This window comes from Onychomys torridus, chromosome 7 (assembly GCF_903995425.1).
Source record: "Onychomys torridus chromosome 7, mOncTor1.1, whole genome shotgun sequence".
Classification (NCBI taxonomy): Eukaryota; Metazoa; Chordata; class Mammalia; order Rodentia; family Cricetidae; genus Onychomys; species Onychomys torridus.
In genome coordinates this window covers 3,738,910-3,762,249 of record NC_050449.1, presented here as the reverse complement: position 1 = coordinate 3,762,249, position 23,340 = coordinate 3,738,910, and the positions used below count along the sequence as shown (strand labels likewise).

General features: G+C 39.0%; 1 protein-coding gene across 2 annotated transcripts in view; it reads left to right on the top strand.

Annotated features, from left to right (window-relative positions):
- Positions 1 to 23,340, top strand: part of Dync2h1 (dynein cytoplasmic 2 heavy chain 1) — a 229,691-nt gene that overhangs the window by 133,849 nt on the left and 72,502 nt on the right. For both annotated transcript variants that reach the window (XM_036192145.1, XM_036192144.1), the window contains exons 70-76: positions 1,684 to 1,827; positions 5,371 to 5,460; positions 11,908 to 11,973; positions 13,619 to 13,669; positions 14,939 to 15,016; positions 18,079 to 18,210; positions 19,136 to 19,208. In XM_036192145.1, coding sequence (XP_036048038.1) covers positions 1,684 to 1,827; positions 5,371 to 5,460; positions 11,908 to 11,973; positions 13,619 to 13,669; positions 14,939 to 15,016; positions 18,079 to 18,210; positions 19,136 to 19,208 — 634 coding nt within the window. The remainder of the gene's footprint in view (positions 1 to 1,683; positions 1,828 to 5,370; positions 5,461 to 11,907; positions 11,974 to 13,618; positions 13,670 to 14,938; positions 15,017 to 18,078; positions 18,211 to 19,135; positions 19,209 to 23,340) is intronic.

Below are 23,340 nucleotides of genomic sequence, written 5' to 3'. Positions count from 1 at the left end.
CTTCCCCTTTCAGCCTCTTGAGTGCTAGGATGACAAGGATGGGTCACTGTGCCCAGAAGAATTTTTCTTAAGACAAGTTAAATTATACTAATTGGGTTATACATTATTTCTTTTCAAGCATTTTTCTTCCCTGTTCAGAGTAGACACAGTCAATGTGAGGGTCTGAACCACTATCTTACAAATGGCTTGGAATTCTTCTTATGCTCTGATGTCCCAACCCCACATGAGTGTAATATGTATCATTTTCTCTTCTGCACAGTACAACTGAGCTTTGCTGGAAACTTAGACAACCAGAGTTAATATTGCCATGGATTTCCAGGCAGCAGCCTGACCTTTTGCTTGCTGACATTCTTGAGTTATTGGGCACACTGATGTTCTTGCGTCATTTCTGTTCCCCTCGATGACTTTCTGTTTATGCTTTCCCACTCTAATTCACATTTGACCCTTATCTATTACTACTGTAGATGCTTGGTGGAGAGCTCTGTTGAAACCAGAGATCACAGCCTCATTCTAGTTCAGTCATTCCACCTGTCATTGCAGAGCTAAGCTCGATAGGTTTCCCACGGCATTGTGAGTGTTGTGCCTTCTCTTATGCAGCAAGCATTGATGGGCTATAGGTGGGACCCACCAGAGCCACATTTGTAGTTGCAGCACTGTGACGAAAGAAGTGAGAACCCACCTGCATTGAGAACCTTGTAACCTATGATTCTCCCACATCATCTGTCAGAATGGCAGCCCCTGTTATTCTAATAAGTACACGTGTCCTGAAGTGCACACCTCTAACAGTCATGTTCCTTGCCTCTGCTCCAACAACCTGTTCTCCTTGTTTAAGGTGTCCTTGTGGGATGGCATACCATGCTTCTGCATCACCTAAATCACCTGACCCCACTTGCTGACTATTCCATTCTTTCTTCTTGTGCCAAATACTCTTAGTTTTGACTAAGGCCAATCCATGAACCACTTGTGACTCTACTATGTAAAGGTTAGAAAAATAGTTCAGATATCTTGCTATAATATGAATGTTAAAGCCTCACTCCTAAATTCATATGTAGATACCTAATCTCTGATGAGGTAGGATTAAGAGATGGCACCAGCCTGGTGGTGGTGGCCCATGCCTTTAATCCCAGCACTTGGGAGGCAGAGCCAGGCGGATCTCTGTGAGTTCGAGGCCAGCCTGGTCTCCAAAGCAAGTTCCAGGAAAGGCACAAAGCTACACAGAGACACCCTGTCTCGAAAAACAAAAAAACAAAACAAACAAACAAAAAAGAGACAGAGAGAGAGAGATGGCACCTTTGTGGAGTGAAGGTCTCTTGGGTCAGGAGGAGAGCTACTGTGCTGTATGAAAGAGGGCAAAGAGGACTTGCTTGCTTTAAACTCTGGAGGCACACAGAGGAGGAAATGGGCCTTCAGTAGACACCAGATCTGCTGGTTCATTAGCCTTGGACTTCCTGCCACCAGAACCCATTCTGTGTTCTTTCTCATAGCACTCTGAGTGAGTGAAGACATTTTGTCCTCAGCTGTGTATAAATAAAGATGCTATTACCTTAAGTTACAGAATTTCTTCTTCCTCTTGATGTGTTGTGTGAGTACAGTCTGTGGCTAGGTGTGTGTACAGTGGTCTGCAAGTGGCGTAAAGCCCTGCTGTAAGATGATCCTTCTTCTGTTTCCACTAATGATTCACAGGAGCGGGACGCCTATCTGCCTTTGGCTGAGAGTGCCAGCAAGATGTACTTCATCATCTCTGACTTGTCTAAGATTAATAACATGTACCGTTTCAGCCTGGCTTCATTTCTCCGACTTTTCCAACGAGCTCTGCAGAACAAGCAGGTCAGTTGTTGGGTATGCTAGAGATATATTTAAAGAGACCACTTAAATATTGAACTTACACTAATACATCTTTGAGAAAGCTTTTATTATGTATTTCAGAGGACCATGTAACAGTTTTAAACTTCATTTAAAAGAGACCATTTCTTTAACTCTGTTTGATATTCTTGAAAAACTATTATAGTATTGTTTGGAAACAAAGGAACAGTTTATGTTCCAAGAAAAGTTAATAGTAACACCAATAATTCACAAGTGTTTATAAATGTCGTAAATTGTCTACCTAGTCCTGTCACCTGAGCTATATCCTTTGTCAGTTGAGACTGTAATATAGGCAAAGCATTGTTCTTCATAACCGAGGCAAACCAGTACACTGCTTTAGCAGGATTGCTCTCCTGGGGGAAGCTTGACAAACTGTCTCACTAAGTAGGGGTTTGGTTACCACACAACAGGGGTGCGTTTCTTGTGTCTAGGAGCTCAGCTGGGGCTTGAGGGTGTGGCTCAGATGCGGACTCTTCGGTTCTCTATTGGGGACCAAGGCGGGAAGACTTGATGAGTAGTAGTTTCTTCACCAACGAACTACTGTGGCATGGTTGACTTCCTCACAGCACAGAGTAGGTGAACTTCTTATATGATAACTTGGGGCACCAAATAATATATTCCAGCAGGTAAGACAGAGATGGAATCACATTTTGTAACCCAGCTGTAGGGTGCCATCATTTTTGCAAACCTGTATTGACCAAAACAACTAAAAGTCTGTCCAGATTCAAAATGAGCAAGTAGACACCATCTCTTGATGATGGGATTGTTCAAAAATTGAGGTGTCATACTTCAAAACAGCTGTTAACATGTATACATACCCCACCCTAATTTATATCTCTAATTTTTCCTTAAATTCTTAGAGTTAGGTAGCTGAGGGGGAAATGCACATTAACAAGCTCTTCGATAAATACTGGCTGCATATCCTTCAGAAATACATTTCGTTGGTAGATTAACTGTTCCCATGAAGCCTTTTCAGTCTGTGTTGTAGCCAACAGTAGCTGCATTTTTTGTCATCCTTGTGCTACTGTGCAGTTATGGACATTCAGCTGCTTTCACAAATCTCTGATCACATGTGAGACAGTAAGTGCAGTTGTGTTTGATGTTTGTACATTTTTCTTGCTGAACACAGCTTTTACATTCTTTGTTTTTCTTTTACACTATTAATATTTTCAGACTTCCTTACATGTTAAGAACCTCAAGCTTTCATAATGTGTTGTAACTATTTTGAGTTTATTTTTTTCCTTTTCACTTGATTTAAAAAAAATAATTTTGCAAAACTAAATACCATCAAAATTGTGATTCATGGTTTTTGTGTTTGGTATAATGCTAACATGTTTTTTGTTTTTTATTATTTTGGAAGAGAATCTTTACTGGTGTTGGCTGCTTAGTATTTTCACCAAGGAATGCTTTATAGTCCTTTATTTTATTATAAATAATAGTTTTATTTTTCCTGATACATCTCCTATTGACTTATTATTTAATATTGTCCATACACTCAAATTTGAAGTAAATCTTTATCCAATAAAGAGCTTGTGATTTGGGGAAAAGTTTTGCCAGCAAAAGTTAGCCTTCTCATGGTGAGAAAGAAACATCTTTATAACTGAAGGAAGGGTGCAGCATTTAAGGTTTACATGTTGTGACTCTAGTGAGGCATCTAAAGTAGCCCAGAAAGATGGCAGACATTTAAGGTTTACATGTCGTGACTCTAGTGAGGCATCTGAAGTAGCCCAGAAAGATGGCAGACACCGGGTATCCAGAAGACTGGGAGTAAGCAGTTCTGTGCTTGGTTATGCAACCATTTCTTGCAACCATTTCCTGCAATATGCCATTTTTTTGTGTCAGTTTTGTGTAAACACACCCATGGGTCAGAGGTGAGTGTCTTTGTGTAGTTTTGCCTTTTTCTGGTGTGTGCCCTACTCTGTGTGCACCTGCCGATGTCTCCATGGGGATCTGGGTGCTGGTCAGTCAAGCATGTCACACCTGCCTGTGGTTCCCCAGACACTGGCTTCAGCCTCTTGGAGTCTGAAAACCCTTCTTTCCTTGTTTGAAGGCTCTGCCTCACTAGATTTCAAGAAGAGTAGGAATGTTTGAAAGGTTATAGCCATGGTCCTTAGTTTTGACAGGTATTTGAACATTGAAAACTATTCCATATCAAGCAGGGTGTTTATAATACTGTATTGGTTGAAACATTTTTATAGAAAAGTAAATATATATACTTCTCAATAACAGTAGTTCTGGTAGACAATATTCCATTGGATAGTATTGACCCATGTAGGTGTACATGTGTGTAGTTATGTGCACTTTTGAACTTATTTTCATATGATTTTATAAATGTAGAGTAAAAAACTATAGCTTATAAGTGTTTTAGAATAAAGTCCATTTTAATGACTGATTCTTCATTTCACATGTGAGGTTACTTAGCAAACAGTTCTTAACATTTTATGCTAGTTTCACACATTTCCCTTAGCTACATTTTTCTCAACCATTAAAATTATCTTACCAGTTTTTTTTTCCTTAGTTACAAACATAAGAATATAAACTGCTTAGTCTAATTTAATGCCAGAGTTGAACTTTACAAGACATGTATTCTCTAAATGACTTCCAAAGTGGTATGTGGAACTCTTACTGTGCTTAGGAACAACAGGGGCTCTGCAAGAAATGGAGCCTTTCCATTTCTATCCAATCATCCCCCTTTTCTGTATTTAATTAAGTGAAATATGTTTATTTAGAGTATGTATGTGCATTTGTGTGTGTGCATGTATGTATATGTACGTGTGTGCATGAGTGCGTGCACACACGTGTGCAGTTGTATGCACGTTTGTAGATTACATTCAGGAGTTGTTCTCTCCTTCCACTATGTGGAAGGCTCAGCAGCAAGCTCCTTTACCCACTCATCTTGCTGGTCCCAGTTTTTCTAAAATCAATGGAAATAACAATTATTAATATGATAACATTATGACAATTATGTAGAACAGAATTCCTGAGTTAGTCTGAACACTAGAGGTGTGGAATTTGTATTGTGCCACTTTCAAAGTTAATATTAAAGCTTCTCCTACCTGGCATACTTGGTCTATTGTCATATTGAGGTGAGAAACAGTAGCTGTGACCTGGATGGGTGAATAAAAGCCAAGTGGTTGAAATAGCCTTGCCTCATGTTGAAATAGCCTGTGTTCTTAATGCTGTTGCTATCAGAGTGTGTGCGGTAACTGAACTGGCACTATTGGAAATTTCATTATTTTCACTTTTTCCTGTTGGAAATTGATGGTAAATTTCATTATTAAAAGTTTTGATTTTATACATTTAAGGAAATACATAACTATAAAACACTATACTGGTGTATAAGTATAATAATACACTTATTCAGTTAATTCCTTGGAGTTTTTGGGCAATGATATTTATTTCAGAACCATTTTTGAGTCTAGAGAACAAGTTTTACAAGTGATTCAACTATAAAATGTCTGTAAATATTTCTAAATTCTTAATGGATTTTCAAATTCTAATTTGCAGGACTCACAAAATACAGAACAGAGAATCCAGTGTCTTGTCAGCTCATTGAAGCACATGGTATATGAGTATATATGCCGATGCTTGTTTAAGGTAAAGATTCATCAAATAGAAATTGCTCCTCATCCTGTCGTATAAAACAGTGACAGTTCCATAGCTGCTTTATTACCCAAAAAGTATTGAAATAGGCAGTTGTGACTTTTTTTTTTTTCTAGAATACAGTTCGTCACAAACTATAATTTCTTACCACACATCAAAACATAGTGGGAAGGAAAAAGACAAGATGGGGTAGGCTGGCTGACACTAGGCTAGCTGCTTTCGCTTTGAGTGGGTCTGGTGGTTACTAAAATGGAGGTTAACCATGGGTAACATGTTATTACCGAGCCCAGGTTCCTTATTGTCAGGTCTAGTGCTATCTGAAGACATGTCTTTGTTTGTTGGTAGTGACTGTTCTGTGCCTGTGAGGTGTTCACCATCCCTGGCCTCTATGAGATGTCAATAACATGCCCTCCTCTTTCCCTTATTTGTGAAAATCCAGTGACTCTAGGCATTGCCTAGTGTCTCCTGGTGTCTTAGTGACTTTTCTAATTCTGTAAAGAAACACCATGACCAAGGCATCTTATAAATGAAAGCATTTCCAGAGGGTGAGAGTCCATGCCGCTATGGCAGGGGAGCAGGGCAGCAGGTAGGCAAGCATGGTGTTGGAGCAGTAGCTTACATCTGATCCACAAGCGGGGAGCAGAGAGAACTAACTCAATGGTGTGGGCTCTTTTTAGAAACCTCAAAGCCCATCCCCACTGACACAATTCCAACAAAGCTTCGAACAGTCTACTAACTAGGAAACTCAGTGTTCACCCATATCAGCCTGTGGGGGCATTCTCAAACCCTATACATGTGTTGTGGGATGCAGTTGTTACTCATTACTTTTTGTTGGTTACTTTTTCTACTCTTTTGATATTGGGTCTTTGGTGTTTTGGCTCTTTTTGAGGGACTGCCACCCAGCTCCCAAATAAATCACATATGAATCTTATTCTTACTTATAAATGCTCAGCCTTAGCTTGGCTTGTTTCTTGCCAGCTTTTCTTAACTTTAAATTATCCCATGTAACTTTTGCCTCTGTGCTTTTTCCTTTTTATTATTTCTGTAATCTTATTTTCACTCTTACTCTATGTCTGGCTGTTCAGCTGGGTGGCTGGGTGGCTGGCCCCTAGAGTCTTCCTCCTTCCTCTTTTATTCCTTGCTCTTTTCCTCCCAGATTTCTCCTTTTGTTTATTCTCTCTGTCTGCTTGCCCTGCCTATCCTTTCTCCTGCCTTGCTATTGGCTTTTTAGCTCTTCAGGTGTTTTAGACAGGCAAGGTATCACAGCTTCACAGAGTTAAACAATGCAACATAAAAGAATGCAACACATCTTTGCATCATTAAACAAATGTTCCACAGCATAAACAAATGTAACACATCTTAAAATAATATTCTGCAACAGTTACTGGAGTCACAGGGCAAAGAGTTGCTGGCTTTTGAGTTACATACAAAGTGAAACTTTCTGAAGATGTCTTCCTCTTAGAAAGGATCTAGAACAGGGTGCAATGAGAGACTCCTGAGACTTAGAAACTTTTGATGAAGAGAACCAAGTTCAGGCCATTAGAAACAGTTCTTGATTTCAGCTCACAACATAAAGAGCTCCCACAAAGTCAAGTACCCGAGTCTGAGGAGTTGTTAGCACAGTTCAGTCATGTAGACTCAGGAAATCTGCATCATTGTGTTAGTTGAGGCTGAGCAGAGCCTCAGTGCACCTTTGCAGGGTTGTGCAGAACTTCCCCTGCTCTTAGAGTAGGCATTTGTACAGAATTCCTATTTTGGTGGTAGCTGTACATTTTCTTGTCAAAGGGCTTATGGCTCACTGAGGTTCTGAAACCTCCCCTTAGACTTCGATTTTAAGTTGTGGAAGACATTTTAAGTTGTAAGCAGATATGGCAAAGCCATGTTGCCCTAGATGTTGTTATACTAAATTTGAGGATTAACTTTTTACACTGGTGCAGTCCATTAGTTACAGAGCATGTGATCCCTGAAACTTATATAATGTATTATCTCCTCTAATAGCCAAAATTTCATTTCATGATTAAAACTTGGAAATATTTTCAGAAGATTTCAAAGTCTTTATGGAACTATAACAGAAAAAACATTGAAGACTCATTCTCCATTTCTTCTTGATTCATTAAACTAAAAGAGTTTGTGCCTTGTATAGTCTGGTTTTCTCCTTATATACTTGTATTTAAAAAAACCTAAAAGTAGTTAGAAACTTTTCCTTCCTGTATTTTTCCTGTACTTCCCTGTCTTTGCAGTTGGTCTCAAAGATCCTTCCATGACTATAAATACTGAACCTCATTGATTTTCATAGTTGTGTGGTCCATGATACTGTCACATGGGTTTGAGTGACCCCTTTCCAAAATGTTGTATAGTGTTTCATTTAGACAGTTTTGGCTTTGGGAATACTTTCATATAAATAATGAAATATCTTGGGGTTGTACTTAAAGTTTGAGTACAAAATTTATTTTTCATATTAAAAAATTGCCAGTGGTCTGGAGGTAATTTTTACACAGTATCTTCAGTGTGCCTGAGCTTTGATTCTGACTCAGTACATGAGAGCATGCATGTATGAGATTTCCTACTATGCCATTTTCAGGGCTCAGACAGGCTTGGGCTGGAGCACTTCGGGTTTTAGGCGTTTGGACCTCATTGTTCAGACTCTGTCCTTTTTGACATCTCTGTTACATGACAGTAGGATTCGTCCGCATGTTTGACTATTATGAATGACTGTACTATGTATAATGTATAGGTCTACCTGCATCTTTGTTTGCAGATTTAAGTAAGTATTTTGATTTGGTAGATTTCTGGGTAGAAGTATAATTGCTTGTCTAAGGGTCATACATTCTAAATGTTGCTGAATATTATCAGATATTCTTGTGGAGAATTTTGCTTGTCCATGCTTGAACTAGATGGTACTCTGACCCACAGGTAGTTGAAAGCACCCCCTTTTTTGCATGCTTATCAATTTGGGGGACACACACACACCAGAGGACATGAAGTTGGGACAGGTATATGTTGCAGAGTGGCTGAGAGGAATTGGTGGTAGGGAGTTGGGGGTAGATAGAATCAAGATACATGTTTGAAATTTTCAAGGAAAAATGTTTTAAAACTAAAAATAACATAAAACTTTTACTGTATTAACTCCACCTTTATTATTACTTTCAGCTTGTATTTTCGTATTTCAGTTTATATGTTCTTATTTGTAATAATTCAGGCTCAAAGCTGTTATGCCCATGTCATATATTTTATAATGTAATTGGCAAAAGGTCAGTATTAGCACCAAAATAATTTAGTGTTTCAGCGGACTCTGTGGAGGCTTGCTTCTCTACAGTCACTTTATCCTTTAAAAATACTTTTGGAGTGTGCTAAGCAGCTTTTGGTCATAGTAGGAGAGAGGCTGAGAAGCCTGACTTCAATCTTCTAGTGTGCAGTTGGAGTCTCCTGTTGTGTACTTTGACTAATATCTGTCTATTGTGAACAATTGGCAAATCCAAAAAATGTTACTGTGATCCACAGTTTGTAAAATATTTTTTAATAGATGAAATGGCTGCTTTGTAAAATCATTTCTGTCACTATGGAGTATGATTTCAGGACTCCATAGAGCCTGAGTAATGGTGGGAGTCGAGAAAGTGCATCATCATAAACATGAGATAGACTCCTCAGAATTCATACTGCAGCATGAATGCGGGTAGAACTGCTCCGTAGCCATCAGCAGGACACTAAACTGCCTGCCAGAGTGTCCTTCATGCAGCTCTGCTGTCAGTGTGGCCACAGTGGACTCCAGATATAAGATGGACTAGTATTCAGGTCACATCAAACTGAATGTAGGTTGACTTGGAACAAAAAATGATTTATCTGTTTTATAACAGATAATGTGGACTTTTACTAAAATGAACCAAGTAGAGAAAGCTGCCTAGTCATTTCCACCCAGGCGACTGGCTATGTCATTTCACTTCCTGCAGGAGGTCAGGACACTTATTTCAGTACTTACTTAATGAAATGTACAAATTACATATTTGGTTCCCCAAACTTACATAAATATAAAACTACATGAAAGTATCATGTGCTTTTAGTGTTCCTCCATTGATCTTTTTGGATAAAGAAACTGAGTGTGTAGGTTTCCACTATGATGAGAGGATGTGGCAAAGAGGGCACTCTGGGGCAGGAACACTGGAGAGGGTGCTGGGAGGGGCATTTGGAGAGCACTATTGGGGAGCATTGGGAAGAGATTGGGGGAGCTGTGGGAGGAGCACTTGAGGGGAGCTGTGGAGGAGCACTGAGGGACCACTGGGAGGATCACTAAGGGAGCACTGGGAAGATATGTTCCTAGAGTACTTCTTCCTCAAGGAATATTGATCTCAGAGATTTCATATGTAGAAAGAAGAGTGGGTGAGAAAGAAAGTTTTTCCTTCCTTTTATAGTTTCTGTGTATTTTACCTTGCCTTCCTTTCTAAATGAATTCGCTCATTTGAGTGAAATTCAGGTGGATACTGTTTTTAAATAAACTATTACTAATACCTCATGATTTGTAACTATATATATATATATATATATATATATATATATATTATATAAACTAATGACTTATACTCTTCTATTAAAAACATAGCTGTCCTCTGGGTTAGTGTTTAGAAACTTTGTAATCTGTATCTATTGAAGTGGATCTTGATAATTTAGACAATTTTCTTCTACTTAGATGATTCTGGAACTTTCCGGGTTGCATTCTTTCCACCCTCTTTTCCTCATAGCATTGTAAGTGTTCATAGAGTTGTCCATTAAAATGCAAGAGTTAGCTGCAGACCCACAGCAAGGACTTGGGTTCTGTGCTGTCTCAACTCCTTTGCTGTGGAATGGGGCTTTCTTCCTCAGGTTCCAGGAGCCTGGTGCTTCTCACTGGACAGATTTGAGAGGACTGACTACTGTAAAACAGACTTAGATTTGGTAACTTCAGTTTTTATTGTCTCTTGAGAATTATAGGATTGGAAGAATAGTTTTGATGTGTGTTTCCCTTTCAGTATCATGCAGTTTGCCATCAGTCTGCCATTATGTCAGAGTGTTGTTACCTGATAGATGTGGTAGGTAAGAACCTTATGTGTATTTAATGCCTGCAGCAGGACTGTTCTGTTATACGGAGCAAGAGGCTGAGACTGAGAATCAACTTGGATGTAGAGTTTATTGAAGTTGCAGTTCAAAAGCATTTTACTTGATGCTTGAAATTTCTTGCCAGCAGATGACCAGGAAAACACTCAATACAAATATGAACTTGTTCTCTAACGTCCTATAAAGACTCACACCATGCTAACCCTAATCCAATGGCTTCTTCTAGTTATTTCCTGCAGTGTTGTATGTAATTTAATGGGATGTGGCAGACACTCAGGGTCCTACTTATCTTTTGTTTATGTTCCTTCCTTCAGCCAGTAGGGAATCCATTGGGTTTTTTATATATTGGAATAGATTCTAACAGAACCCAAATATATTGAGATAAATTGGCACTGAACTAAAAAGATGAAGATTTCTGACCTGATAAGCAAAGTCAATAAGAGATTTTTAGAAATCTAAAATATTTGCTCAATTGTGGATGATGACAAGATTTTCTTAAAAAACAAAACAAAACAAACAAAAAAACCAAAACAACAAACCGAGGCTTTGAAAAGTCCTTAGTTTGATTCATTAATCTGCAATGTTAATTGAGCTTGATTGGGATAATGTGCTCATGTGCTGTACTCATGCTTGCTCCCCCTCTATACACTGTGGGTTTTGTTTCAGTCTTGAATCATGGTTCTCCCTTATGACATCCTTCTTAAAAATTGTGGCTGTAGACTTCATTATTACAACTAGACAACCAGAAGGACATCAAACAATGATTTCTTCTGCCATTTCCACCTTTGACAATGACGGAAGAGGATTGTGGTTGTTCTGGCTTATAGTATCAACCTTGCATCGGGTGTGTGACACTGTAATTCTATGTTTTTCCCTAAAGTTAGAAAGCAGGGAGGAGACGAAATGCCTCACTGTTACTGACCACACACTTCCAGCCAGTGTGGGATCACGTTTGTGCAGCAATTATTAGCCTTAGCATATAGATCCCTGTGGGTGGTCAGAAGCTTGTAGAATGGCAGAAGGCTGATGAGACTGCAGTATTCTTTCTTGGTAAAGAAAAAAAATGACCAGACAAACGTATTAATGCTGTGAGGTGTGTGTGTGTGTGTGTGTAGATACATGTCTGTCATAAGGGATAACACAGTGATAGAGGCATCAAAGTATTATATTTATCATCTTAATATTGTGTTTACTTTTAAGAGACAATTTGAGTATTTGGTTTGTTCTGTGTTGGTAGAACCTGAAGTCACTTGTTATTACTGGTTAAAAAAAAAAAGACAATATAGAAGTATATCACTCAAAATTTAAAGACATGTTTTAAGAAATAGCAAAGTATAACCCTGTTCTTCCTTGCAGGCTGACCAGTTGATGTTTGCTTTGCATTTTGTTCGAGGCATGCATCCTGAACTTTTTCAAGAAAATGTAAGTAGTATTAAAGGAAGTAAATCTTGATACCTCAGAGAAATCCATTAAGACAGGGTTTTTCTTAGGCTAGAGATGACTTAGTCTGTAAGTTGTATAAATATTAACTAATGTTTCCTAAGTGATTTCTGTGAGGTGCTGTTGTGAAGTTCTTTTTCCCTGATGTACACTTAGGATTACAAGTGACAGATCTAAGTCATTTCCCAGGGTACTTGTGGTATTTTGAACCAGGCCACTTCCTGAGGGTATCAGAAGAGCCAACCTCCTGGCTTTCCTGTTCTAAGCAACTGAGAAAGGGAGAAAGTAGTAACATGGGCACACAACTACATTGTCTCTCCTCTGCTCACCTGTCAAGAGTCATCAGATGAAATGGGAGTAGGGGTGGGGCTGCACAGGTATCCCATGAGCCCAGAGGGTTACATTGTCTTCTTTGTCCATCATCTTTTTCTGGTCTGTCATTTAACCACATCTAATACTCATGATACTCACTTGAGTTGAACTAAATTAAAAAAGAATTATGTTTGTTTTTCTTTTTCATTATTGTGTAAATATCATAGAGGGAGAGTTGAGTAGCAAGGGTGCTAAGAGAGTCCAAATTCAATCTATTGCCTCCAACTCTACCTTGGTCAAGTTTTAATTTTCAGATAGTTTTTCATGTCAGATAGTAAAAGAACACAGACCATTCGCTGTTCTTCTTGTCTTTCATTTTTTTCTAATTCCACATGCTGTCACTCATTTGCTTACTTTTTCCTGAATTTATTAATGTGGTTCTAATAAATTTTTATTAACTTAGCTATCTTTCATATAATTTTTTAAATTATAGTTAGTATGTTTTCAGGCCTTATATGCACTATTGTGCCTCCTTGGAATACCTTTCTTAATGTATACATCACAAACAAGTTTTAATCTTGGTGGACTATTGGTGAAATTATTAAGGCCACTCCACGTAGTTAAAAGGGAGGTTTATTTTGTGGGATAACTTACAAATGAAGGGATAGGTTGTAGGGTCTGGCAAAGGTATGGCGCAGTCTGGCGGTGTTCTCTGGAGAACTCTGCTCATTCTACCTCCTGCGTCCAGGGTCCCAGAACCAAGAGAGGGAGACCACCTCTCTATCTTGGGTCTTCCGCTTCCTCCTCCACCCCGCCTTGTGGGCGTGACCTCAATGGGGGTTGGAACTTCCGAAGCCTCAATGGGGGTTGGAACTTCCAGGCCTCAATGGGGGTTGGAACTTCCAGGCCTCAATGGGGGTTGGAACTTCCAGGCCTCAATGGGGGTTGGAACTTCCAGGCCTCAATGGGGGTTGGAACTTCCGAAGCCTCAATGGGGGTTGGAACTTCCAGGCCTTCCCTGCATGTGTATTAGTGAGTAGTAGTGCATGAAAGAACAATTAAATGTCTAGATGATGAGTGTGGCATACACGGTGCACATCCATTTCTGTCTTAACACAGTTAGCTCTGGTAGGTTTCATGCATGTTTTCTGGTGGCAGATGACTCTCCACTGCTGGTCTGCTTGAAGAAATGGGAGGTGCATTCCCTGTGTTCTGAGGAAGCTGCATTGTGAGATGCTTTATAAGAAATTTAAGACAATGTTGTTGGCTGGTTGTGTTCTGATATTTTTTTGTTCCTTCATGTTTTATTCACTAGGAATGGGATACGTTTACAGGTGTGGTTGTTGGAGACATGCTGCGCAAAGCTGTGAGTTAAATGGGATTTCTCACTAGGGGAAAAAGTTCTTGCCTTGGGTTTTATGAAATACAATTGTATCATAGGAGTTTAAAATTATTGTTGCAATTATACTTTTATTAGAGTAATTCCTGACCTGTGCTTCCTTTCTATAAAATGGGCTTAATATATTTTTAGACCTTGAAAAGGTAAACTTTTAGAGAAAAATTATTAAATACTAAGATTTTAACATTGCTTATTTTTCACAGGATTTGTATTTTGTTTTAAGAAAGATGTTATAATCTTTAGGAAAATTAATTTTTCTTATATAACAGGCTTTGAAATTACTTTTTTAAACTTTATAAACTATTGAAACATACAGTTTTTAAATAAATTTTGTGTTTAGCAAATAACAGATAATAATCTTGAAACTGATGCATTGAAAATACAGAACAGTCATTGTAGCAGGTCCCTGTGGGAGGCAAGAAGGCAGTTTGTCTCAACACAACTAAGTAGCTGGTGTTGATACAAACTTTGGGAGTCTAACCCTGAGTTTATTTTAGGCATATTTAAGTTAAGCACAGCACAATTTGGTGAAAACTTTTCCAGTGATAATTAACTCAATCCTGTGTGCACAATAAAGCATACATAAATCTCCTTGAGGAACAGAGTAACAATATGAAGATTGGACTTGACTACATTGAATCTCTGTAAAATATATGTGACAACTTCCATCGAGATGGCTTCTATAGATCGACTAATCAAAGCAAGCTTATGATAAGGGCTTAGGGGAGGGTCTGGCATCACAGATAGCACAAAGATCAGCAGGCAGGAATGCAGCTTTCTGGGCAGATCATGTGTTCCTTCCTGTGAAGGAACAACCCTGTGAACTAACAGTCTAGTGCTTATATGAAATGGATGGTTAAGCACAATAAGAGTGAATGGCAGCAGTGGTGGCGCACGCCTTTAATCCCAGTACTTGGGAGGCAGAGCCAGGCAGATCTCTGTGAGTTCAAGGTCATTCTGGTCTACAGAGCGAGGTCCAGGGCAGGGACCAAAACTACACAGAAAAACCCTGTCTTGAAAAACCAAAAAAAAAAAAAAAAGTGAATGCCATGTTTTATGTATCAGTGGTCTTCTTTCTGACAGTGTTACATAGAATTTACCATGGTGACTTAATAAAGAAGTAGTATAGAGTATGTTTTCTTTTCAATCTTGTGTTAATAAAAATAGCTACTCAATAGCTTTTTAAAAAAATTTGAATTTTACCAAATTCATTAAGGAAAATTGCTTTTACTGAAGGACTCTCAGCAAAGAATTCGTGATCAACTTCCATCTTGGATAGATCAGGAAAGAAGCTGGGCTGTGGCAACATTGAAGGTTCATTTTTTTATTAATTTTTTAAATTGTGTGTATATGCTTATATATTGTATGTCTGTGCATATGTGTACTGGTACATATAGAGGTCAGAAGTCATAGTTGAGTGAGTGTCTTTGTCTTACTTTATTGCTTTTTTTTTTTTTTTTTTGAGACAGAGTCTCTTACTGAGCCCAGAGCCTACCAATTGGGTAAAATGAGTTAGATGGAATGACCAGCAAGTACCAGCATGCCTGGTGTTTGTGGCACCCAGAGCTAGAATTACAGACTCAAGCTACCATGCCTGGCTCTTCATGTATGCTCTAGGCTCTGAACTCATGTTTGTGTAGCTGGCACTTTGGCCAATGAGCTCCTATTGAAAGTATTTCTTTCCTGTTTTGTAGGGTATTTTAATTTTGTGTGTGATTTACTTGTGTTGACATTGTGTATGTGCAACTTATTTATATCAGTGTTGATATTTCTGCAGTAAGGATATAAAATCTCTTCATTTAAAATGCCAAAGAATTACTGTGGTGTCTGCCTCCTCCAGCTTATTTTTAATTGCTCAGCCCAATGCATTGTGTTTGTAGAGATGAAAGACAAACATGTTCTACTGACTTGGTTCCCTCTTTCCCTTCTTTGGCTCAGTTTCTTTTTCTTTCCCCCCACCCCCCAGAGCTGAGGATCGAGCCCAGGGCCTTATGCTTGCTAGGCAAGTGCTCTACCACTGAGCTTAATCCCCAACCCCTGCCTCAGTTTCTTTATGGTATAATAGAAGGAAAACTATATAGTACTACAGTAGCCCACAGAGAAAACAATAAAGCAATTGTAGGTGGCTCAATCTGAGCTACTCTGCAGAGGTTGAAAATGGTTCTCTTATTACATCGTTCCAACAGCATCGAAGGCAGCTGCTGTGATCACATTAATTTGAAGTGATTGACAGTGAAGGAGGCAGGGTTCAAAGCTGAAGTCTGTGCTTCACAGCTAAGGGTCTCTTGCCACTACACTGTATGCCTTTCCCCCCATAAATTTTTGTTGATAGAATGAGTGGGTTTCTCTTCATATCATGTTATTTCTCTCCATTGATTATTTACTTTTATGTTTATCATCGGCCATTATAGTGTCAATGACCAGAGTTTCTTAGGTGACCTAACTTAAATCAATCTGCTGACATTTCCCCTATACCTCTCTGTGTATTTTATTATGAAGTCTTATTTTATCCAGAACTCAGTAGTCTGTGGTTTGCTCAGAATTCTCCCATGTTCTGCATAGAATAAGCCATGAAATCCTCTGCCATCTTACCTTGACCTGTTGAAGAGAGAATCCTAGTTAGTTCATTTAGTCAGGACTTCCCTTACCCCTGAAGTTTTCTCAGTAACTCTTTATTTACTGACTTCAGTCCTGCTTCTTGGCTATGTACATTTGGATTTTCTGAGTTCTGTTAAGAATTGAACCTGTTGTGTATCAATATCTTCCCATACCTCTTAACTATTACGCAGCTGTGGTTTTCTTTAACATTAACAGATAGCAAATGTTTATTTTGTGTACTAAGAAACTCTTCCTCAAACAAAATCATTGTCAAGAACATACCAGAAAATTGCCATTTGATATGGTTGGCTCTACTCAAGATCCACAGGACACACTGACTACTACATTCATTGCCCATCTCAAAGAACTGGCTGATAGTGGAATGATTATGTAATATATAGTGCACCAGTGTTAGTAGTGATGGGACTTATATGCCAGTTGTTATGAAGCTAATGGACAACTATCAGATATTATCCAGAGTCTTAGAATCATTTTTTAAAACTGAGTAAGTTAAATGTGAATTGTTAAATTTCTTTGTTTAATGTTAGGTTACATAATGAAATGTTACCAGCACAAAGAATTATTTAAATGTGACTATGGATGCTAGATATAGTATCCTAACAGTCTTGATGCATGTGTCTATGCATGAAATTCTATACTACAGATACAGGTCTTCTTTTGTTTTAAAAGAAAACATTCCTCTGTACAGATTTGCACTTCTGTTCATATTGTCCATTCTTGGAAAAATTTGGGGAAAGGAGGATATTGAGATAGAAGGAATGGATTATTTGGGTAAATCTCTAAGAGGTGGGTTTGTTTAAGGCAAAAACTAAGTGTTGAACAGACACTTATGAACTAGCAATGTGGGTTTGAACTTTTAGAGGCAAAACAACCCTATGTGGTCACATATAGATACATAAGCAAATATGGTTTACAGAAAACATGCTTTCTAAAAGATTTGCTGATGTTACAAAATACAAGAGTTGGACATAAGGTAAACCTGTAAAGGTAAATTAAATTTGAAATTTACACACACACACCCCCCACACACACACACACACACACACACACACACACACACTCTGTAGGTCAGGAGTTTGGTATAGTGTACTGAGTTCAGTTTAGAAGAAGATATGGACAGGTAGGAATGCAGGCAGTGAGCAAGGAGGGGTTGCTGGATTTTAATATCCCCAAGAATCAACTGCAGCTGAAGAAGTAAAGGACTCTGGCTCAACTCACTTTGCATGATTCTTTTTGAAGGTGACTAAAGGTGGGAGGAAGGAAGTAGATGAGAGACTGAAGGTGGGATTCTTATTAAGCTGCTGTAGAAATGTCTTGATAAGACTTCCACAAAGTCTTCCACCGAGAAAGGCTGAAACTGAAACCCAAGTGAGATGCCCCCAGTAGCACCATAGCAAAGTTTGGTTAGAAAGAGCATCCTTGTTGCTAGAGATGCACTTTCACTTTAATATGAGCTTAGCTGTGCTGTCCTGTCCTGAGGTCTTGCATGTTTTGATGATGATACCAATGTCTTTGTGTACAGAAAATATCTCTTATGAATATTGGTTGATAGAATACTATCTTGGGAGTGCTTTACAGGCTTTAATGTGGGTGAGTTCACTATGCTGTTTCTAACCATGAAATGTGAATCAAACTATTACAAAGTACAAAACAAGTAGTAAGCATCTAATTAGCTTTCTTTGGCTTTTGTAGTTTTTATAAGGTATGTTTATGTGTGTATGGTTGCAGCCCCTTACATGTGATAGTTTCCATTTTAGATCGCTCTCCCCAGTCTCTACCAGACCCTCTGTTTTGAAGACATGGCACTTTGGCGTACATACTACCATCACTCAATGTGTGAACAGGAGTTTCCATCAATTCTTGCCAAGAAAGTTTCCTTATTTCAGCAGGTAAAGTGTAATGCTATCCAAGTGCAGAACAAGGTCAAAACTGTGATGTGTCTGTCTCTTGCCCTTGAGATGCCGTTTAAGTAAAAGCTTTGCTTTTAGTGTATTGTGTAACTTCATCCACATGCAGGAAGATGGGCTTTCTGCTTTGGCCACCTTATCCAGGCAGAGCCCTAGCAACATTTCTAAGTGGGTGTCCCCCTGTACCTCTTGTTACTCTCTCTGCCTCTGATCCAAGTGGGATCCTGTGATAGGAGAAGAGGTCTTTAACAAAGTGACTAAACTATAAATCATAAGCATTCTCCATTCACTTATTTTAAAGAGTCCTATTTAAGGAGAGAATTTAATGTGAAGGAAAGGGAACTTTTAAAACTCCATTTCAAAGGAAAGTCTTGAGGTCCCTCTGGGTATTTTTAACTTGAGTTTGGCAAATGGCTCTGGAGCACCCTAGGAAATGGCCCTTCACTTGCCTTTTCTCTGAGCTGTCTATTATGGAAGCCAATTCATTTTGTTTTCTTGTGCAGTGAATGCTATCTCAGCAGATATGCTTAAACCAAACAACAAACCATCTGAAAATTAACATTTACACATCAAAGGAATGCTATACATACACAGAAGTCAGCAGAAACATAATTCAGATGTCAGGCAGGCAGCTTCCAGATGCTAAACATTTACCCTGCTATCTTCACCAGCCACTGGCCCTTTATATAATCAGGAAGACATATCTCACTCATCCTTTAAGGAATTTTTGACATAAAAGGGAAGTCTTGGTTCATAACTGTTGTGACAGTTTCAAGCGTAGTAAATAATATGTAATATTGGTTACTCTTGTATTTCTGTAAACATTAATTAGTAATCATTAACTATTGTTTAGTTAATGCTGCTGAGAAATGTCTATTTACAAAATGTATTCTCCATTTTGTTTCAGGTTCTTGTCGTTCAGGCTCTACGACCAGACAGACTGCAGAGTGCCATGGCTCTGTTTGCCTGTAAGACCCTGGGTAAGCACAGACCTTTGTAGATTCTACCTCTGACCTGGGGCACTGCTTTTGAACTAACAGTTCATTTATGCTGACCCTAGTAGAAATGTTTTAAGGTCTTGTATTATTTGTTTTTATTATTCATGTGACTTATAATCGCCACTTATTTAGAAATATGTTTCTCCTTATTGGACATAATTGTATTCAGTGTTTAATTAAATTACATAATTGACATCCTATATTTAACAAGGTAAAAATACTGAGTTTTTAAAATATTTTCTAATGAAACTATTTTTTTACTTTCATTTGTTATAAGGGTTACAAAAACGGCATTCAAATGTTAGTGGCAAAAATGGAAAAAAATTATAGTGACAATAAAATATACTATAGCCTTCAGAAATATAGCCTTCAAAATTAGTAATTTTAGCATAATCTAAAACAAAATATTGACATTTTTTTTGCTTTTCAGACTATAGTTTTTTCAGCCTTTCAAAGAGTATTGTCCAAAGAATTAAAACTAATTGCCCCCCTGGAAATAATTTCAATTCTGTAAGAAAATTTAATAAAAACTGTTAAGGAAAGTATGAAAAGAGCTGGATGTCATGGTGCATGCCTGAAATCCCTGACCTTGGAGCTGGGTTTCCAAGCTCTTGTTACCACGTGCTTGTCTATTGTCTGTGCATGTCTAATGGACACACAAGGCTAATGCAATTGACATGGACATTTTCATTTTTCTATCCTAGCATCTAATTGACATCTCAGATTAAAACTTCCCAAATTCACTTCTGTTACCCTATCTCCTTTACAGTTCACTTTGCAGTATTTTAGGTTCTAACCCCCAAACTTATTTTCTGTTTGTTTAGTTTTCCACTACAACTTAAGTAACCTGTCATCATAACCTGTCATCTCAGTTGTACCATAGTTTTCATTTGTTTTTCTGTCTTCCAACCACTTCCAGAATCCACTTCCTCTCTGCTGTCTGCCCCTTTGCTCAAGTCACCATTGTAGGAGTAAGGGGGCTTCCCTCAGACTCTGTCCTCCTCATCTTCAGTTATTCCCACAGTAGCTAGAGTGTTGTGGCACACGCTGAATCAGATGACTCTTCTTGGGCAAACCCTGATGGCATCTCTCTTCCCAGGCATCTCATGATGTCTTTTCTGCTCTTCCTTCAGATTCTGTGGCCTCTTCACTCACGTTGTAGTCCAACAATGGTTTCCATTCCTGTGCACAGGCATGATTCTGGCACTCCAGGACCTTTGCAGTCACTGTTCTCCTGTAGTTTTACCTAGCTATCTCCTTCATTGCCTTTTCCAGCTGTTACATAAATATTTCCCTCATCATTTTGGAAAAATAGCATCTCACTCTCTTGTCTTCTCCTTCATCACACTGTTTTCCTCTGTAACTGCATCAGAATCTGGCATTTTGTTATTTGCTTAGGAATGGCTTGCTCTTCCAGTTACAGCACATGCCACAGAAGGCTCAGCTTTGTCTTATAGAAGCATGGAGAACATACTCAAATAAGGGGCTGCCTTCCTTCTTTCTTTTCCTGCTGTAGTTGGGTTTGGTTTGCAGCCACTCCCCTCTGGAAGCTGTACAATCTCTGAAACCTAAAAGAAATCTTTCTTGCATAAAATCTTTAAAGTTTTTCCCAAATTCTCAGCATAGATAGAGATTCCTAACCTAGAGTGATGGCTCGGCAGTTAAGAGTGCATGCTGCTCTTATAGAGGGCCCACGTTCAGTTCTCAGCACCCATATCAGGGAGTTCACAATGGCCTGGAACTTCGTCAGCAGTGATTTCATAACAAAGTGTCATTATATTTTGACATATTTTGCTACTTAATAGATGCCAATCATAGTATTCTCAGGAGATGGGTGAATAATAAAAAAGTGCCCGTTATTTTGTCATTAACATAAACATCCGTAGCTTCCTTATTTTTTTATGCACATAGATGTGTGTACTTTATTACAGTGTGGGATTTTCTTGCTTATTCTATCCAAGAACCAGGGTTTTTTTGCCTCCAGTAATTTGTCTTTTACATTTTTATAACTTCAATTTCTTTTTTTTATAATTTAATTTAATTTTACATATCAGCCACGGATTCCCCTGTCCTCCCCCCAGCCTACCCCACCCCCCATTCCCATCTCCTCCAGGGCAAGGACTCCCCTGGGGATTCAACTCAGCCTGGTAGATTCAGTGGAGACAGGTCCAGTTCCCTCCTCCCTTCACTCAGGCTGAGCAAAATGTATCAGCATAGGCCTCAGGTTCCAACTAGCCAGCTCATACACTAAGGACAGATCCCAGTCCCACTGCCTGTGGGCCTCCCAAATACTTCAAGCTAATCAACTGTCTCACTTATCCAGAGAGTTTCAATTCCTTTTTAAGGCTATTAGAAATTCTCATCCAGTTTGCTGTCTCCCTGGTTTTTACCTAGTTCAACAGCTGCAGTGTGTATGATTCTGTTCCATGTCCTGAATCATTTCTTAAAATTAAGTATGGTGATTTTAGTTGGTGAGTCATGGTCATGCATATTTTTAAAGATTTTTGTTTTATTAAATAAGACTATATTTAATGCAGTTGTCCTAGAACATGTATTTGAGTTTATGAATACAAAAATGAAATAATGTTTGAGCAAGTGAATTTCAGCTTTCTTCTTGTTTTTTTTTCAATCATGTGGCCCAGGCTGGCCTTGAACTCACTATATAGCTGAGGATGACATTAATTTTGTTCCTCCTGTGTCTACCTTATCCTAGTGCTGAGGTTACAGGTGTGCACCACAACATCTGTTTAATACAGGTGCTGGGGTTTAGGGCCTAGGATTTTATGCGTGCTTGGCATGCCCTATCTCAACTACATCCCCATTCTGAATAGATCTATGTCTTTGTACATTCTCATAAGTACAAAATATTTTTATTGGTTCTCAAAATTGTGTGATTAATAACAATTTAAAATTAGTTAACATAGCCCAGTGGATCTCCACCACTCAGGTGCAGGCCACACTAGTCAGAATCGGTGAGTGACCTGCCTGCCAGCTGAGCTACCCTGCTCCCTGGACTCTGCTCTCTGAAACCTTTCCTGTTGTCCTTGCCTTCCCAGATCATAGTTTCTGCCTCTGCTAGACTCTGTCCTCAATTCCAGCTGATTCCTGCCACTCAGGTGCAGGCCACACCAGTCAGATCAACAGAAACCCCCACTGCACCAAAGGCCAAGCTAACCACCATAATGCCAATGCCCAACTTGGACAGAGATCATACCTGCTGCTAGAAATCTGGACAACAAAGACTAGAAAACCAAAGAGGAAGCAGAAACCAAGGAACAAAACACCAATCCAACACAGACAAACTCAGAAATCAGGGACTAGAACTAATCATCCCAAACCCAGATGTCTAAACACCAGTGTAAAAATACAATTAACAGCAGCCAGGGCAATCTGATACCAACAGAACTCAGCTATCCTAAGACAGCAAGATCTGGATATTCCAATACTGCTGAAGCACAAGAAAATGACCTTAAAAACAATGTTATGAAGATGAAAGAGATTCTTAAAGAGAAAATGAAAAACTCCTTAAAGAAATTGAGAAAAAGACTACTAAGTTTTCTGCCCCCAACCTTACTCCTTATAAGTTTATCCACCAGTGCAGTAAGCCAGATCAAGCTTAATTGAAAAAGTATAACAACAGGTATATTGAGCAAAGCAGCGCCCATGTGGGTTCTCTGGCCCCAGAGATTGAGGCTAGAGAAGTCACACACCCAAGCCAGGGTAGGAAAGTTTTATAGATTGTAGGCAAGGGGTGATGACAATCACAGGCTGGGTTTGTGCCCAAGTATTGTCAAAGCTCAGTGTTTAGGCAAGAACTTGGGCAGCTGGCACCTTCAAGGAAAGAAGCTGCAATTGCCTCCAAGATTGCAGAGCTGGGCTTTGTGGTGCCTTTCCTTTGTTTGCAGAGGTTTGGAACTGGGGTGGGTGGGTGGGTGGGTGGGGAAGGATGGGTGGGAGGGAGGGAGGGAGAGAGAGAGAGAGAGAGAGAGAGAGAGAGAGAGAGAGAGAGAGAGAGAGACTGAGACTAAAGAGAGAATGAGAATGGGGCTTCTAGGACCATGTAGAGGAAGCCAGAGGCTCCAACTGAACAACATCTTGATCTTTTTGGGTATAT